Source organism: Tupaia chinensis, unplaced genomic scaffold (assembly GCF_000334495.1).
Source record: "Tupaia chinensis unplaced genomic scaffold, TupChi_1.0 Scaffold000561_1, whole genome shotgun sequence".
Lineage (NCBI taxonomy): Eukaryota > Metazoa > Chordata > Mammalia > Scandentia > Tupaiidae > Tupaia > Tupaia belangeri.
The window spans coordinates 2,611,033-2,628,709 of record NW_006160074.1 but is presented as its reverse complement, the minus strand read 5'-3'; the positions used below and the strand labels follow the sequence as shown (position 1 = coordinate 2,628,709).

The 17,677-nt window shown below is 53.5% G+C and overlaps 1 protein-coding gene across 1 annotated transcript in view; it reads right to left on the bottom strand.

Annotated features, from left to right (window-relative positions):
• The window catches only part of CREB3L1 (cAMP responsive element binding protein 3 like 1), a 72,273-nt gene that overhangs the window by 32,566 nt on the left and 22,030 nt on the right, over window positions 1-17,677 (bottom strand). Inside the window, exon 2 of the mRNA XM_014591326.1 lies at window positions 13,252-13,428. Coding sequence (XP_014446812.1) covers window positions 13,252-13,428 — 177 coding nt within the window. The remainder of the gene's footprint in view (window positions 1-13,251; window positions 13,429-17,677) is intronic.

The following is a 17,677-nucleotide window of genomic DNA, read 5'->3' as shown; positions in this document are numbered from 1 at the left end:
TCCTCTCTCCTTGTTTACTCCCTCCCATTAGGGAGACCTGAGGGTCAGGCTGGGACTCCAACCCTTGGGGTCTGGACCTCTCTGGGCTTCCAAGGGAGGAGGCCCTACCAGATGCTTCAAAGCCAGCTGCCTCTGCCCTCCTTCCCCACCCAGAGTGTGACTAATGCCTGCCCTTGCCCTTCTTGAAGAGCCCCACGATAGCCAAAAGACATCACTACAATTTTAGAGCTGAAAGGAATTTTGGCATCATGAGGTCCACCCCCTCTTCTTTGCAGAAGCCTTATATTTCGGTGCTTACGAGCAAGGGAGACAGACGGGCCTGGTTTTAATCCTCCTCTGCTGCGTGCTGTGTAGCCTTGGGCAAGTTTCCTAACCTCTCTGAGCTTCTTACACATACCCTGCCAGTTTGCGGTGAGGATTAAACGAGGTAAGACGGGTGCAGGGCTTTAGGCAATGCAGGATACATAGAGGGCTCTCATGACAGGCGTCTTGCTATGATCATTCTTACAGATGAGCAGACCTGAGAGCTGGTGGGCGTGGCCTTGCCCAGGATCACACGTGGTTCAAAGTAAGCCACCATTTCCAGAATCACCCATTGTCTCCATTTCCAATTCCAGAGAGGGAAGAGGCTGACAGGAGCCCAAAGGAAGAATGATCTCCAGTCAGGCAGAGGGACAAACCCCAGGTCTCCTGTCTGCCTCCCGCCACCATGCCCAAGACCACCTCCGGGCAGGCGTGTCCTCCATTGCCCTACGGCCTCTCCTTTCTCGCTGAGGGTAAGGAAGGAGACCTCAGCAGTCAACCCCAAGGTGGACCCCAGCCCAGTGGGACTCTGACAGGAGGAGGGGAGTGTGGGTCCTGACTTCACAGAACTGAGGAGCTAGAGCCACAGCCCTGCGGGCCAGCTGGGGCCCTTCCAGCTCGTCCAGATGTCTCAGGAATGTGCTGAGCTGGGAGCTACCTCGCTCCTTCCCGCCACCCCCAACTCCTCATCCCTCCTGCGCTTGCCTGAGCTCTGCCTCCACCCCACCCCTCTTCCATGTCCTCTTTCATGTCCCCCTGGGAGGGCCTCGTGCCCCCTGTCCCCCGGAACCTTATCATGGTCCAACTCTCTCTTGGTCCTCCAAAGAGGTTGTCTAAGGCAGGAGCCCTTCCCCTCTGCAGACCCCATGGGCTGCCCGTGTGGGGTGGAGGGAGCTACGAGGGAGGGGAGAGCTCTGAACAGATAGTGCACGCCAGATCCCAAATGTGGAACTGATTTGCAGCTCTGAGAGAAAGGGTGAAGGCTTTGGGGCGGCAGAGGGCAGGCTGGGCCTCCTCTGGAAGGATGATTGGAGGGGCTCTGGGCACCTTGTGCCCCTGAGGGGTGGGAGGGTCATGGAGGTGGGTGTTGGGCTGGGCTGGGCCTCTGGGCTCACATGGGCGCACCCTATTTGCTCCTGGAGGGTCCTGGGCTATTGGGCCCCTCCAGGGTCCTGGGCTTGGGCCAGAAGGCAGGACATAGTTCAGGCTGGAGTTCCCAGTCCCAAGGGGGACAGCCTTCTGCAAGGGTGGAGTTGCCTGGGGCCTCCCCAGGCCAGTTTGGCCCTGAGCTGCTGGAGATGAAAGAGCCAGAGGGAACTGGTACTCCTGGCCTGCTGTGAGAGTCACTTCAGGGCATGGGGTGGAATCAGAGGAGGGAAGGGACCTGCAGCCTCGGGCTGCCCTGGGCTTGGCAAAGTCCCACAGTTCCGTCTGCCCTTGGGGAGAGTCTCCTGGCATCCAGACAGGTGACAGCTGAGATTCCCCCCTCACACCAAGACCTCGGGACATCCAGACAGTTCAGAGCAGGGAGCACTCACCACCACATCCAGCTTAGCATGATCATTGGCTCTCTCTGGCCCACTGAAAAAACTCCCAGCTTCCTAGCATGGTGTTCAAGGTCTGTCAAGTGCACCCCAACTTCCCACTGGGGCTGGAGCCCCCTCTTTGTTCTCTTCCCTCCAGCCTAGCGGGACCCACCCTCCCAGCTCCTTGAACCCGTGGTGAGCGCCATCCTTGCAAGGCCTTTGCCTCCTTGTTCTACTCCTCGGTCCTGTAAGACCCCACTCAAATATTGCTTCTTCCTGGAAGCCTTCTCTGATGACCCAGCTCAAAGCGTTCTCTTCGCCTCTGTACCATCGGGGTGTTTACATGCTTGTTAGGTCACTGGTTAATATCATGCCCTGAACTCTGCATGGCGGGGTCCCTCTCTCCTAAACTTCAACCTTCTCAAGGTTAGGCTCTAGGATGGATTTCATCCTCGAACCTTTGCAGGGCCTCACACAGGGCCTAGTACATACATGGCCCATAGTACTATAATAATAAAATAATAGCTGGTATTTCGGTGCCAAGGACTTTTGGCCCTCCTTGCATGCAATCTCACTGAAGTCTCAGAAGATAAAGAAGGAACTACTTACAGATAAGGGAGCTGAGGCACAGAGAAGTTAAGAAGCATGTTGGGGGTGGAGGCGGGACATGAACTCAGGCTCTGAGAGCTCAGCGTGTGCTGGTAAGCACCTGCAACTCACTGTCTGCTGAAGGAATGATTTTGCTGTCCTCTTACATCACTTATTTCTGAGCCAGATATAAAATAGCCCTCCCCACCAGGCGGCGTGGTGGTTAAGGTGCTGGACTCCCACATGGCTGACTGTGGTTTGAGTCCTGCATCTGGTGGCTTGAAAATCACACCAGGTGCGTATGTGCGTTTTCCCCGAACCCCAGGACAAGAAGGGCAGAGAAGGGATTTCTCACTTTCCCTCTTCCTCTGTTTCTCTCTGGCAAGCACATGTGACCTATGGCAGAAACCTTACCAAATAAAATAGGGCCCTACTCCATATACTGGGTCCACGCCCAGAGCCCCAGTTTTGCTCCTTCCATAGCCATCCCTCTCCTGATACCCAGAGAAACAGAGCCTCGAGAAGGGGCCTGAGGTTTTCAGCTTTGGCTAAAGAATAGAGCTTTCCATTTCCGGAGAGGCCAGACAGATAGAAAGATAAGATCCTTGTGACCAGCGCAGGCTGGAGAAGGTGGGACAGCCCCCCAGGGCTGCCCAATGCCGAGGCTGTGACAACTAAAACCAGAAAAAAATCTTACCAGTGGCAATTATTGTTTAAAGAGGGTTTACCTGGGGGGCTGGCAGGTGCGTGGTGGTTGAGGGTGCTGGACTCCCACGTGGCCAACCATGGTTTGAGTCCCAGATCTGGCAGCTTGCTTTCTCACTTTCTCTTTCTCTCTCTCTCTCACTCTGCCCCTCTCTGGTCAAATTAAAATAAGTAAACAAATAAATAGTTAAAAGAATTCAAATAAATAAATAAATAAATAAATAAATAAATAAATAAGATTTACTTGGGGCCACCAGGTGGTGTGGTGGTCTTAACCACCCTGGTGCTGGACTCCCACATGGCTGCCTGTGATTCAAGACCCAGATGTGACAGTTTGCTTTCTCTCTCTCTCTCTCTCCCTCTGTCTGTCTCGCTCTGGTGAGTGCACGTGTCCGATAGCAAATTAAAAAAAAAAATGCTGGGAGCCAGTAGGTAGGCTGGACACTCCCACATGGCTAACCACGGTTTGAGTCCCAGACCAGGTGGCTTGCTTTCTCACTTTCCCTCTCTCTCTCTCTCTCTCTCTCTCTCTGGTCAAAATAAAATATGTAAATGAATAAATAAAATTAAATAAATAATTCTTTAAGAAAAAAATAATATGAACAAATAAAATTTTAAAAAGAGGATTTACTCTGCACCAAATGCCATGTGAGGCCCCCTCCAATATTTTTTAAAAGAAGAGAATTATTTATTTAAATTTATTTATTGTTATTATTATTGTTTTCAAATTTGGTATAGGGCATGTGCACCCACCAGAGAGAGACAAAGTGGGTGGGAGGTGGGGAGGGTGGAGAGAAAGCTGCCAGGTCCAGGATTCGAACTGTGGTCAATCATGTGGGAATCCAGTGCCTTAACCACCACACCCCCTGCTGGCCCAAAAGACTTGCTAATGGATCCTCACAGGAACCCCATGTTTTACAGTAATCTTCCTTCTGTGGGTAAGGAGGGTAGACTCGAAGAGGTTAAAGCACAGACTCACACAGATGACAGGTGGTGACAGCATGGGTTCGTCCTGGTCTAAGCCACCCTAGTGACCATTAGCAGCACACTGCCTCGCCCCAGTACAGCCTGGGCCTCAGGGCCTGTCCCACTAGAGGCCATCCGACCTCCGACTGCCCTCTGCTCAGGCTGGCCTGGGAGCAGGTCCCAGTCTCAGAACTTTTCCGTTCAGAATCTCCTGCATGGAGTGGAGTGGAGTAAGTGGAGTGGAGTGGATCCAGGCTCTACAGCTCACCTCTCTAAATCCACCTGGCTTTGAGAGACTAAGATGTCGGAGCTGGGTCTATTTCTCAAGCTGGTAGTGATTTTCCAAGAATCCATTTTATTATACTTTATAATTCATAGGCATGCATTATATATTTGGTCTTTTAGTGCAAATACATTTCATAATAGAATAGGCCATCATGATAAAGTGACAGGTAGAGGTGAGATTTAGGTTACAACTCACTACTTGAATGAACGAATAAATAAATAAAATCCATTAAAACAAGTGGGGGGGCTATCAAAGCTGGAAGTGTGAGAACATCTTTTCCTTCACTATCTAGCCACTCACCTACTCATTCTTCTTTTTTTAGAGAGAAATTTTTGCTATAGGGCCCGTGCGCTCACGAGAAAGACAGTGACAGAGAGGTAGAAAGCGAGAAATCACCCCACAGGGGGGATGGCCACGCTGCAATCCCTTCTCCTCCATTCTCTTCTCGGGATCTTGGGCATGCACACACACACACACACACACATACACACACACACACACGCCCAGTGTGAGTTTAAACCACTGTGTCTAGGACTCGAACCGCAGTCGGCTACATGGGAGTCCAGCAACATAGCCATTACACCATCTGCTGGTTCCCACCCACTCATTCTTTTATGATCCCTACCCCACTCCCCAGGCCTTCTACCATCCTTCCAGCCACCCACCCATTCATCCCTCCCCTCTCCTCTCAATCCTTCTTTCTTCTCAGTAAGAAAATAAACAAACATTTCCGATGCACTCAGTCAGCAGAGCCAGAGCGAGGGAGCAGCCCAAAATGATTTACTAAAATTCCCTGCCCTCAAGGAGCCCTCAGTCTAGTTGAGCAATGGGGGAGCCAGGGCCCAGAAAGGGGAAGCACTTTGCCCCAGGCCACACAGCAGGTTGGGGAAATGAGGTGATGTGCAGGGGGTGCATTGCAGGCAGAGGAGAGCCCTGGGCAAAAGCTCAGCCCTAGCTCCTCCCAAGACCAGCTGAAAATGCCTCCTGGCTCTCCAGGAGGGCCTGAAGATCCTGCCCACTCTAGTGCAACTTTTATTTTTGTTATTATTTTGGAGGGGGAGTGGGGGAGTGGCTGCTGCTGTCCAGCTGCTGGGTCGAACCACACATCCCAGCTAGATGCCTTAGCTGCTCCACGATGGGTGAAACGGCTTCTGGGACACAGGCCAAGGGCCCAGGAAGAGCAGTGCGGGCTCTGTCCAGGGAGGATGGGGGAGGAGGCAGCCGACACGGCTGCAGGGGAGCCTGTCATTTTCTAGCCATCAAGCTGGCCTTGGGAATGGTCCCCTGTGCCCAAGCATGGAGATGGGCACCTTTGACATTCAGAGGAAACCAGTACCTTCAACAATTTCCTTCGAGGGACACCATTCTGGGCCAAATCCTGCCCTCCTAGCTTCTCAACCAGACACCCCCAGCCCCACATTCTCCCCCACGTTAGGTCCAGGGTCCTGCCACTCACTCTGGCTTCCCTGGCCTACTCTAGGGGGTTACATGGAGTCCCAGCCAGAGCAATGCTGTGGTCTGACTTGACTCCACCCACATTATCCTCCTCTATCCTACCCCCCGGAGTGCCGAGACTTCCAGAAGAACAGCCTGTTCTCCAGCATCTGGAGCTGGTTTCTCGAGGGAGGTTCAAGGGCAAGCCAGGTCCTAGAGAGAGATGATCTGGGAGGGCCTCGATACCAGGACTCGAGGGGAGCACATGGTATGCGGGGAGAGGGACACAAAGCAGGATGTGTTCTTTCTCCTCCCCTTTTCTGGGGAATAGCCAGGCCAGGTCAGACAGAAACAGACCCTCCTGGGGAGCCTTGGAGCTGCAGAGAGCACCGGCCCAGGCCCCCAGAAAGGCTGGGAGCAGCATCCGGGGGTGAACTGAAGAAGGGGAACAGAGGATCTAGCTCTGCTCCTAGAGCTCTGGGCATTTGCAGTGACATAAGGGTGGGACAGGGTGTAGATCAAGGCAGAGCCCCTCTGACATTCAAGGCCCCACACTTCCCTTGACCTAGAGGGCCAAGCTCAACCAGAGCAAGAGAAGAGAACTAGCTTCCCGCTTCCCTCCCGGACTGCCTCCATAGGACTCTGGCCCATGAAGTCTCCGTTTCCTCATCTGCACAAGGGACAATAGGGCCACACAAGGGTCACAGCTCCAGGCCTCCCTGCTGAAATATCTTCCCATAATTCCTTTGCCACTAGGGATGGAGTAAATTGGGGAGCGGGTGCAAAGGTCACCTTCCCTTAGAAATTTTTGGGACCTCCCACCCGGCTCAGGCTCCCCGCTGCAAAGCACCCACCACCGTGTTGAGACTGCTTCCCTCTCTGTCTCTGTCATTTGGCTGTGAGTGACTGGAGGGGCAGGCGTGTCTTCTGCATCCAAGGAGCCCTGGTTTTAGCCTCGGTGCTCCTCTGGTGCCCAGTTGTGGGAGGGTTGGCTGTGTGTGTGAATAAACGTGTAAGTGAATCCCCAGCTGGTCCAGGGAAGCCGGAGGGGCCTCACAACAGACCAGGAGCTGAAGACACTTGTGTGAGACCAGCATCCTTCAGGGCAGGCCAGGCCAGACTAGGCCAGAACCTGAGAATGGGGCCGCTCCTGGAATCGTCAGTACACTTCTTGAAAGCTAGGATCTGCCTTTTGTTTTCTTTTCGCTCTAGGACACATGCGCTCATCGGAGAGAGACGGACAGACAGAGGGAAAGTGAGAAATCAACCCTTGGGGGAATGGCCATGCCACAGCCCCTTCTCCTCCATTCTCCTCTTAGGATTTTGGTCATGCACGCACATGTGCCTGGCATGTTTTTCAGGCTGCTGGATCTGGGACTAGAATTGAGAAATTGACCATGTGAGATCCCGTGCCTAAACCACCATGCCAATGGATGGCCTTTCTTTCTGTAAGAATTATTTTATTAATTTTATTTATTATTATTATTTTTAAATCTGGCACAGCGGGTGGAGGGAGTGAGAAATCAAGCCGTTAAGTCCAGAACTCAAACCACAGTTGGCCCTGTAGGCTGTCCAGTGCCTTAATCACCATGCCACCTGCTGGCCCCCTTTACGATTTTTTAAAAAAAAGATTTTCTCCTTCCCTTATAGGGACTGTCCCAGCCTAAAGTAATGATCTCTTCAAATATAGTAAATCCTTGAAACAGAGCAAAGTCCACCACAATGGGACCCAAGCTTGACTTCTACCCTGTGTTCAGGCCCCAGCACAGATAAAAGTGGGCAAAACTCTCATCTCTGTGGGGCTGGGGAAGAAATGACTGCCTGCTGCTCCCGTGGGTTTTCTCGGCTCCGCCAAGCGCAGTAAGGGCAGTAAGGTGCCACGCTTGGCTTCTGTGCTTTCTGGGACAGTGAAGAGCACCTGAAAATATTGTTTTTCAGCGATTCTACAAAAACGGTACTCTGCATTTTACATAATTGGAAAGTCTAGACTCTGCTCATCGCATTACGTTGGGATTTATTATAGCGAGCAGCTATTTCTGTGCAGGGTTGATGACAATGCGCGGATCGGACATGGTCTCTGCTGGTACGGAGCTTGCTTCCTCGTGGAGGAAACAGGCAATAAACCAGCAAAATAACTGCGTGCTGGGATAAGGGTTATGAAGAAATCAAAGGACTGAAGTATAAAACAACGAGAGTTCCACTTCAGGTCGTCAGGGAGGCTTTGGGAAAGACGCGATGTCTGAGATGGGGCTGGCGGGAAAGCAGTTCAGACGGCAGGAACAATACGTGCGAAAGTCCTGGGGCAGGACTGGAAAAGGCTTAGTTTTAACCTGGAGGGATGTAGATCCAGGAGTCCTAGAGCAATCAGAAGAAGCTGGGAGGGGGTGCAACAGGTGGCACAGTGGTTAAGATGCTGGACTCCCACATGGCCAACCACGGTTCAAGTCCTGGACCTGGCAGCTTGCTCTCTCACTTTCCCTTTCTCTCTCTCTCTGGTCAAATTAATAATAATAATAATAATAATAATAATAAACAACAACAACAAATAAAATAAATAATTATTTAAAAAAAAGAAGCTGAGGAAGCTGGAAGCACTAGGGCTAGTGCTCAACGGTGAGGCCTGAGCCCTGAGTTCAAATCCACCATGGGCCAGCTAGCTCTCAACTGTCCTAGCTGCAGGGACCTGTACCACAGTATGGGGATAGCTCAAGGGAGTGACAACTCCCTGGAAAGCATGGATCTCAGAGATAGTGTAGGCTACACACCTTGGTGGCTGGGAGTGGATGGGCTTAAATGCCCTTTTTCCTCTACCCTAAAAAACACGGCTCTGGCCTGGCGGCCATGCATGCATGCATTATTCATTCATTCAGCCATGGTTGGTTGGCACCCTCTGCACCAAGCACTGGGGGTGTAGCAGTAACAAGACAGACACAGCCTTGCCCTCAAGGACCTTGTCCCCTTGACCCTGCGGAAATCTGGTCAAATTAATAATAATAATAATAATAATAATAATAATAATAATAATAAACAACAACAAATAAAATAAATAATTATTTAAAAAAAAGAAGCTGAGGAAGCTGGAAGCACTAGGGCTAGTGCTCAACGGTGAGGCCTGAGCCCTGAGTTCAAATCCACCATGGGCCAGCTAGCTCTCAACTGTCCTAGCTGCAGGGACCTGTACCACAGTATGGGGATAGCTCAAGGGAGTGACAACTCCCTGGAAAGCATGGATCTCAGAGATAGTGTAGGCTACACACCTTGGTGGCTGGGAGTGGATGGGCTTAAATGCCCTTTTTCCTCTACCCTAAAAAACACGGCTCTGGCCTGGCGGCCATGCATGCATGCATTATTCATTCATTCAGCCATGGTTGGTTGGCACCCTCTGCACCAAGCACTGGGGGTGTAGCAGTAACAAGACAGACACAGCCTTGCCCTCAAGGACCTTGTCCCCTTGACCCTGCGGAAAGCAAAAACCAAACCAAACTCTTGCCCACAGCAAACTCAATGTTTTGGTGGAAGAGTAAGTGTCAGGGCTGGGGTGGGGTCTCCTTTTCTAAATAGGATCCCTGAGATTTGGGTCTGCCATTAGTTTTACTTCATCAGTTCTTTTCTAGTGGATTCTACTTGGAGACCAGTGTCTTGGCCTTCTGTCTGCTTTCTTACTGGTAAGAATTTAAAGAGAAACACACACATCTCTTCTAAGGGCAGTTAAAGGCCCACCCACAGACACAGAAACACCCAAACACACATACTTCTCTAATCTCCCTAAATCCCCCAAAGCCTTGGGGGGGTGGTAGTAGTGGCTTCTCTGCAGCCACAGTCAGCTCAGGGGAGACCAGCTGGGAGGCGTGGGGGCAGTGATCCGCCATACCCCACAGCCCTTTCCCCTGGGCTGGTCTCCATCCCAGTCCTCACACCTGACCTGCCCAGCTGCTGGGAGGTGAATGAGTGTGCTTGGGCAAACATCCTTGCAGTTTCCTGCTGCTCCCCTCTGAGAAAACAGAACTCTTCTTCCTCCTCCTTTCCCCCCACACCCTCTCAGCTGGGGCTTCTCTGAGATCTCAAACCAGTTCTAGAGAAACCAGTGACATCCCTTTCCTAGAGCCAGAGGAGGAAGTAAGAGGCGCACAGACTAGGCACACAGACCAGAGCCACAACGTGCTCCCACTCTGGCTCTGTATCCCAGCGCTCTGCACCCAGACCCTGTCATGTCAGCCAAGGGGCTGAAGGATCACAGACTGCAGTGGAACAGGGTTCAAAGGTGGTCACATTGGGAACTGTGGGAGGGGGGGCACAGGGAGCAGTAGCCCCAACCACTGGCAGGAAGGGCAGCCCCTGCTGAGGGGTGTCTCTGAGAATCACACCAACAAGATTGCAACAACAGCATGAAGGTATCCTCACAGGGGGAAAAACGCAGCCGCATGGCTGACTTGACTTAGTGAACTCGGGGTTCTGTCTCTGTCCAACGTGCATTTCTTACCTAGATGGACTCAAGGGGAACATACTTTTTGCTTTTTAAAAAAGCCAGCTGGGGGACCAGCAGTTAGCGTAATGGCTATGTCGCTGGACTCCCACGTAGTCGACCGCGGTTTGCGTCCCGGATCCGGTGGCTTAAACTCACGTGGGCCCATGTGCGTGCGTGCCCAAGATCCCAAGAGGAGAATGGAGGAGAAGGGATCGTGGCGTGGCCATCCCCCCTGGGGGTGATTTCTCGCTTTCTGTCTCTATGTCTCTGTTTATCTGGTGAGCACATGCGCCCTATAGCAAAAACCTCTCCAAAAAAAAGTCAGCTGGCATATGTGCTTGAGGTGGGGGGAATGAGAAAGCATCCCCCATGGGAAAGGTTACTCCTCAATCCCTTCTTCTCCATCTGCCACACCTCTCAGGACTTTGGGCATGCACACACACGTGCCTGGCACGCTTTTCAAGCTCTAGGTCTGAGACTCCAACTGTGTGAGGTGGGCCATGTGGGATTCAGCTGCTTTAACCACCTTGCCACTGGTTGGCCCAAGCATACTTTCTGAATTTTGCTTTTTGCATAGATCAACACAGATGCACGTTCTCCACATGACTTAATGACCTGTATCCAGCTTTTTGAGAACAGTGAATACCCCTCCACTTTCTGTATGCTTCTCCAGCTTCCAGACTAACCAGCGCACAGATAAGAATCCTTCCCATCCCCACTCGGGGAACGGTTTCCTATCCTCGTGCAGAATAAAGAGAGAATTGGATGTGGAGTTAGTGTGGCCCCAGCTGGAAGGGGGCCACAGGAAACGGAGGCCCAGAGAAGGAAGGTGACATTCTCCAGGTCACACAGGAACTCCTAGCTAGGTTGTTCTCCCCCCACCCCCAATCTGCTCTCTGGATCAAGTGACATGTGGATTCTAACATGGCAGGCGTTGTGCTAGCTTAATCTACACTCACTCTTCCACTAGTCTCTGCAGTAATGCTATCGGGAAGGTTCTATTATCCCCCATTTTTTAGTTGAGAAAACCAAGGCCCAGAAGAAAAGTCACTGTCTAAATTGCCTAGTTGGCCGACGACAGAAACTGTCAGAACCACTTTTCCTGATTGCTGGCCAGGAGCTCCTTCTCTCCCACCAGGCACCCCTTCCTCTCCTCCTGCCTGCCCTGGCCTCTCCTAGGAGCAAGGTCAGGAGCCTCCCGCAGGGCTTTCCTTCCTCGGTGGCTCCGTCCCGGACACCACGGTCTCATCCTGCCTCCTTTCCTGCGCTGGACCAAAGCCCAGAGGAGCAGCTGGGGATGCAGGACTGAGTGGACAGCAGGAAGGAGGCTGGGGCGGCAGGATTCATTCAGAAGAAAACCCAACTCACAGCTGCTCAGGGCCGAGGGATGCTCGCAGGGGCTGTCCCAACACCCCTGCCGGCCCCAAGCTTGGACAATCCTCCTTCCTTCAGATCAGTATCTTTTATCTTCCAGGAGGGGGTGTGGGTATCCCCTGGTCCCAGCTGCTTTATTCCTCCATCTGTGCCAGAACCATCCTTCAAAAGACTCCATCCAACCTTTCCCCATTTTAGAGACAAAGAAACTGAGACTCAGGGAGGAGAGCCTGTGGCGTGGCCCATGCTCACAGGAGAGGCAGAGCCAGGTCCGGAGCAGGTCTCCCTGCTGCCAGTGCAGGGGCTCTGCCCTGGCCCTTCTGCACACTTGTGCTCCCTCTGAACGGGACGAGGGGCCTTCCTCCCAGAGCAGGGTGATCCGGGTGTGCTGTCCTCATGGAGAACGGGGAGACCTCACACCCCACGCCTCCCTGACTCAGGTCCCACCCCTTGGCTTGTTTCCCCACCATCAATCTAGCAGCCAGGGACAGTTTAGGCAGAAGTCCAAGATGCCCGAGTCCTCTAAGGACCTGGTTCTTGAGTGGCCAAGTTGCTCTTGGTCCCAGGAGGTAGAGGCCAGCAGGTAGTCAGTCTTCAGGGCTTGATCATGGCTGAGTGCAGATGTGTGTGGGCATGCGGGTGACGGGTGGCTCCCCACAGATTCCCCCTGCGGCCCACGGTTCATCCCAGCAGGCCCTTCTGAACCCAAATATGGTCTCTCCTCACGGAGCCCGTGCCCTTCCCCCACAAAGGCCTTAGGGCTGAGCCTGGGAGGGAGGGAGGGAGAAGACAGACGAGCCACGTTTCCTTAGGGAGGGAGGAGAAGAGAGAGAGGAGAAAGACAAGCCCAGAGACAGTCACCAAGTCACAAGGAGAGGCAGAGAGAGTCAGCCAGACTTGAGGGACAGAGAGATAGACAGATGGCGACTTAGAGACAGAGATGGAGAGAAAGGCCTCCCTTCTGGGCGAGCAACCTGTGCTGCTTTGATACTCTGAGCCTCACTCAGGTTCTTCCCTGGGGGGCGTCGGGCCTGACTTCCTGGGGCAGCCTCGAGCACAGCTAAGTTTCTGGGTCTGGCCCCTAGTGCGGCAGGGCTCAGGCCCTCGGAACTCTCTCCTGTGCGCCCCCCAGCGGAGATCCATCCGCGGAGCCACCGAGGCCCTAAAGGGGGCGCAGGAAAGGGCGCCGCCACTTTGCGCCCAATCTGGTCCCGGAGCCCTGGGGTGGTGGGGGACTGCTAACCTCCGTGGGTAAGGGGCAGGTTTGGTGTCTCTTATGCTCATATCGGCGGGTCGGATGGCCCTGACGCCTGGAAGTCCCTTTCCCCAGAAGGCGAAGGACAATCTGAATAGGACTGAGCTCCCAGGAGGGGCGCGCGCTGGCGCGAGGTCGGAGGCTCGCGTCCAGGCACCAGGGAAGGTGTCCAGGGATCTAACTGCCAAATCGCGGGGTTCTAAGCACGTGTACCTCCAGAAGACCCCGCACCAAGCCCCCTTCTTTCCGGACTGCCCAATGATGTGCAGTTCAGTCTTTCTGGGGGGCTCAGCGCGCCGCGAAAAGGGGTGCCGAGTGGTGAAATGCGGACAGAGACCTTTCATCTTACCGCATTGTTGAGGAAATCCGACTCGTTCAGATCCCCCAAGTCCAGGAAGCTGGATCCGGGGAACAGCCTGCGTGAGCGCTGGCTAGCGGGTGGGGGGCAGGTCCGGGTCGCAGCCCCGGGGGAGGGGCGGACGGAGGCGGCGCGGCCCGGGGTGGAGGGTGCGGGGGGCGCGGGGGCCTTAGGGCAGCGGCGCGCAGCGGGCTGGGCTCAGGGGCCCCAGGCGCACCGCGGGCATTTAGCCGACTCCTCCTCCTGCTCCTCCCGGGGCACAGCTGGCTTCCATGGGGAGCCCGGGGGTGGGGCTGAGGGCTTGGGGAGCCCCCCGGGCAGGGTGGGAGCCGGGGGCGGGGGAGCTGAGCGCTCCCCCGAGACTGGGTGGCTGCCGGCCGCTCTGCCCTCTCTGTCTCCCTCTGCGCGGCTACTGTCACTTTCCTCTCAGTGAAACTGGGAACCCCTGGCAGGGTAGCCCAGCTGGCCGAGGCGCCACGCCCCCCACATCAATATTCACGATAATTTAATATTAATGAATGCGGGCGTGGTTTACGGGATCGTCCCTCCTCTTTTAAAGAGACATCTGCAACCAGCCAGTCTCCGTTCTCTGAGAAGGTTCAAGGTAGGGGCTTAAAGCAAAATCATCCCGGAACCGATAACAGTGTTCTGGAACGCCGGTATCTGGCTAAGGTTTCACCTACCAGTCGCTGCTCCCTGATGATGAGGGAGCTGGGTTATTTCCGTTCTTCCGACCTTCAGGTTGGAGCCTGAACGAAGTCAGGAAGTTCCATTTCTGAACCCCAGAACAGTAATCCCCTCCATGGGGAGATTTTCAGCCCCTCTTCTCTCACCTCCTAGCTCATGTATTTTCCTCGTTCAGGAAGCCTTCCCTACGGCTGGAGCAGTTGCCATCCCTGCACGCAGGGTGCTTCACGTGGACCTCTGTTTTGAGTCTCAGGCGACCCTGTCATCATTTGCCCACTGAATTGCAAGACCCCCCAGGGCAAGGACTGTACCCAGCTTCCCTGGGTGTGAAAGGGTTGCGCGGACTCGAGGTGAGGCCAGTGCCCCTCCTCTCCCCAGTCATCGGGTCCCCCATCGCTCTGAAGAGCAGGAAGTTGGAGAACAACGAAGGTAGAATCTGCCTGGCCAAGGCGCTGCGCACTCCAGTCGCCGCTCCCAGGCCCCCTGGATCCATTACCTAAGTGGCTCGCTCCTGCTCCTGCGTACAACTTAATCTCTTGAAAGGGCTGATAAACAATCGCCAAGCACCTGAACAAATGGGGGTGGTGCTGAAAGGCGCACCCGCGGAGGGCTGGGCACACTGTTTCCTGCCCAGAAGTCATTAATAGGATTAAGTGTGTCCTCCCTGTCTGGGGCTTTTAATTAGCTCAGGAACCAAAAGGCCTTTCAAAAGTAGAGCTGTCATTGCAGCTAAGCCCTGGATGTCACCAAAATTGCCCTCTCAGTGCCAACATGGGAGACAGGCCCTCGGGAGGCTGAGACAGGGGTTGTTTGCTTACTCAGGGCAGGCTGGCAGGCACGTGGCTCTCCCCCTCTCCTGAGCCAGTTGACACAGTTCTGGAGACTCAAGTTCTGACCCTCCAGGCTGTCACATGACCGTTCCTCCTGGGAAGTTTGCTCCTGAGAGGTGGCTATTGTAGCACTGTGCAGTGGGGACCGGTTCACCCCAATGCAACTCTGAGAAGTCAGGCTAGGCCAAAGAGAAATCAGCTCTTTCTCAAAACAATGGCAGATAGAATTAGGGTACAAGCGCCATGGTTGTTTCCCCCGAATGTGTCCCATCGGACCAACTGGGGAACACCCAAATGCTGGCACTGTGGCTGACCCTTCTCACGGCCAGGAGAGTGGTCTCTGGCTGGCTGAGCGAGCCCTGTGTCCTGGGACAGCTTATGGTAGCAGGTGTCTGGAATCCTGGCTCCTGAGCCGGAGTCCCTGCAGGCCCCCAGGAGGAGCAAAAGTGCCCCTCTGCCTGAGGCTGGCTGGAAATCCCGCCTGTGTTCCTCCCAGCCTGCGCTGTAATTAGAGATACAGGTACCATTTAAGTGATTGGGGAAGATTACATAGTTTTAGATAAGTAGGATTAGAGCGTCCATTTTGTTTTACCCAGGTGAACACCCCAGGAAACCATTGAAAATAATCCTGGGGAGACATTCTGGTTCCGGCACCTCCTGTGGAGTCTGAGAGGCAGGCTCTCCTGAGAGAAAGCCTGAGGCAGGCAGTGAGGAGGCACAGGCAGGCAGAGCCTGACTTAGGAGGAGCAGGACAACTTTTTATTTTTTCTTTTGAATAAAGGGGATGGTAAATTCCAGCAGAGAGGATGATGGGGGGTTAATTCACACACACTGCAAGTACATCAAGCATTTATTATGAGCAGTCCCAGAGGTGATTAAGACCCTATTTCCCGGGGCTAGCTGGTGGTGTGGTGGTTAAGGGACTGGACTCCCACATGGCTAACCATGGTTCAAGTCTTGGATCGGACAGCTTGCTCTGTCACTTTCTCTCTCTCCCTCTCACTCCTTTTCTCATCAAATAAAATAATAACAAATAAAGTAAAATAAATAAATACATTTTTTAAAAAAGAACTGGGACCAGCAGTTGGCGTAATGGCTATGTTGCTGGACTCCCATGTAGCCGACTGTGGTTCAAGTCCTGGACCCGGGCGTGTGTGTGTGTGTGTGTGTGTGCGCGCGCGTGCCCAAGATCCCAAGAGGAGAATGGAGGAGAAGAGATTGTGGCGTGCCATCCCCCTGAGGGTTAATTTCTTGCTTTCTATCTCTGTTTCTCTCTGTCTTTCTGGTGAGCACACACACTCACCAGAACAAAAACCTTTTAAAAAAAAAAAAAAAAGAACCTACCTCCAGAGTGAATGCGGTAGTGTGGATGTGGGTGGGTAGAAGAAAGGATGACTAAAACATATCGGGAGATCATTTCGGATAGGGATAGGGTCTGAGAAGACATAAGAGCGTGCTGTGTTGGGGCCGGCAGGTGGTGTGGTGGTTAAGGGTGCTGAATTCCCACATGGCCTACCGCAGTTCGATATCCAGACCTGGCTGCTTGCTTTCTCACTTTCCTTCTCTCTCTGCTCCTCTCTGGTCAGGCTAAAATTAAAAAAAAAAACAGTTAAATAAAGTAATTCTTTAGAAAAGATAGTGTGCCGTGACTGTGTGGGCGAGGAAAGCTTCGCTGAACACGCCGCATGTGAGCTGAATCAAGCACTGGGGTCACTCATGGGTCAGAATGGAGGGAAAGCAAGCAGAAGAGGAAGGAAGAGGGACGTCTAGCTGGAGCGGCAGGCCTGGTGCAGGGGTGAGAGGTGGAATGTGGAATCCCAACGCCCTGCACAACGCCCGTACTGATGGGCACACGGAGACCAAGGCCGTACGCAGTACTGGACAGAATCGTGGGGCGCAGACCAGAGGACTCTCCTAAAGCCTTCTGTGGGTGGTGGCCTGCAGTGCATCCTTCTGTCACATCTCAGAGCTGTCCCAGGAGAGGAAATGAGATGGCTCCGCGGGTCTGAAGTCTGGTTTCCGACCTAACAGGCCAAGTCTCACTCACGTCCCCTCATTGCCACTGGTCCCTGACTCAGCCCCTGATGGTCCCTTGTTTGAAGGGATCAGGGGACACTTGCAAACACCACCTCCAGGTTGAGAAAGGTGTGAACTGCAGCCCCTCCAGTTATGGGCTCAGGACACCTGGTTCCCCAGCAGCTGCCCCAGCTGGGAAGCCAATGCTTCATGCATGAAGACAGCCTGGTCCAGTCAGTGACGCACAGCAGAGAGAGGACAGAGATAAACTTCCTGCCTGTCCCAGACATGTGAGAGTCAGGTGGAGACAGAGGCTCCTGCCAGGCTGAGCTGTGACAGGCATGGTATATGCAGGGGAGAGGGGCTTGGCTGGGGGCTGCAGCACTTTGACATCATTGGAGAGTCATCGCCCTTCTCTGGGTCTGTTTCCATGGCTATAAAGTGAGGGAGGGGGGACCTGACGGTTGGTGCGGTCAGAAGCAATTCTCTGAGAGGCTGACCCACATGGGAAAGGTCTAGGCCCACGTCTAGAGGCTGCCCTGAGCACACCAGGCGTGCGTGTGCCCGCCATCCAGGGCCGCTGTAGCTGGGGATGGTCCATGGCATCAAGACCCTATGAGAGGGACTGTCTCTCTTACCCACAAAATGAATAAATGCATAAATAAGCTTTCTTTAAAAAAATATTTGTGCTATAGGGTATACGTGTATGCTGGAGAGACAGAGAGATAGAAAATGAGAAATCACTCCTCAGGGGGAATGGCCACACCCCAATCCCTTCTCCCTTCCTCCACACTCCTCTTGGGATCTTGGGTACGCACACACACGTGCCCAGCATGAATTTCAAGCCACCGGGTCTGGGACTTGAACCGTGATCAGCCATACCT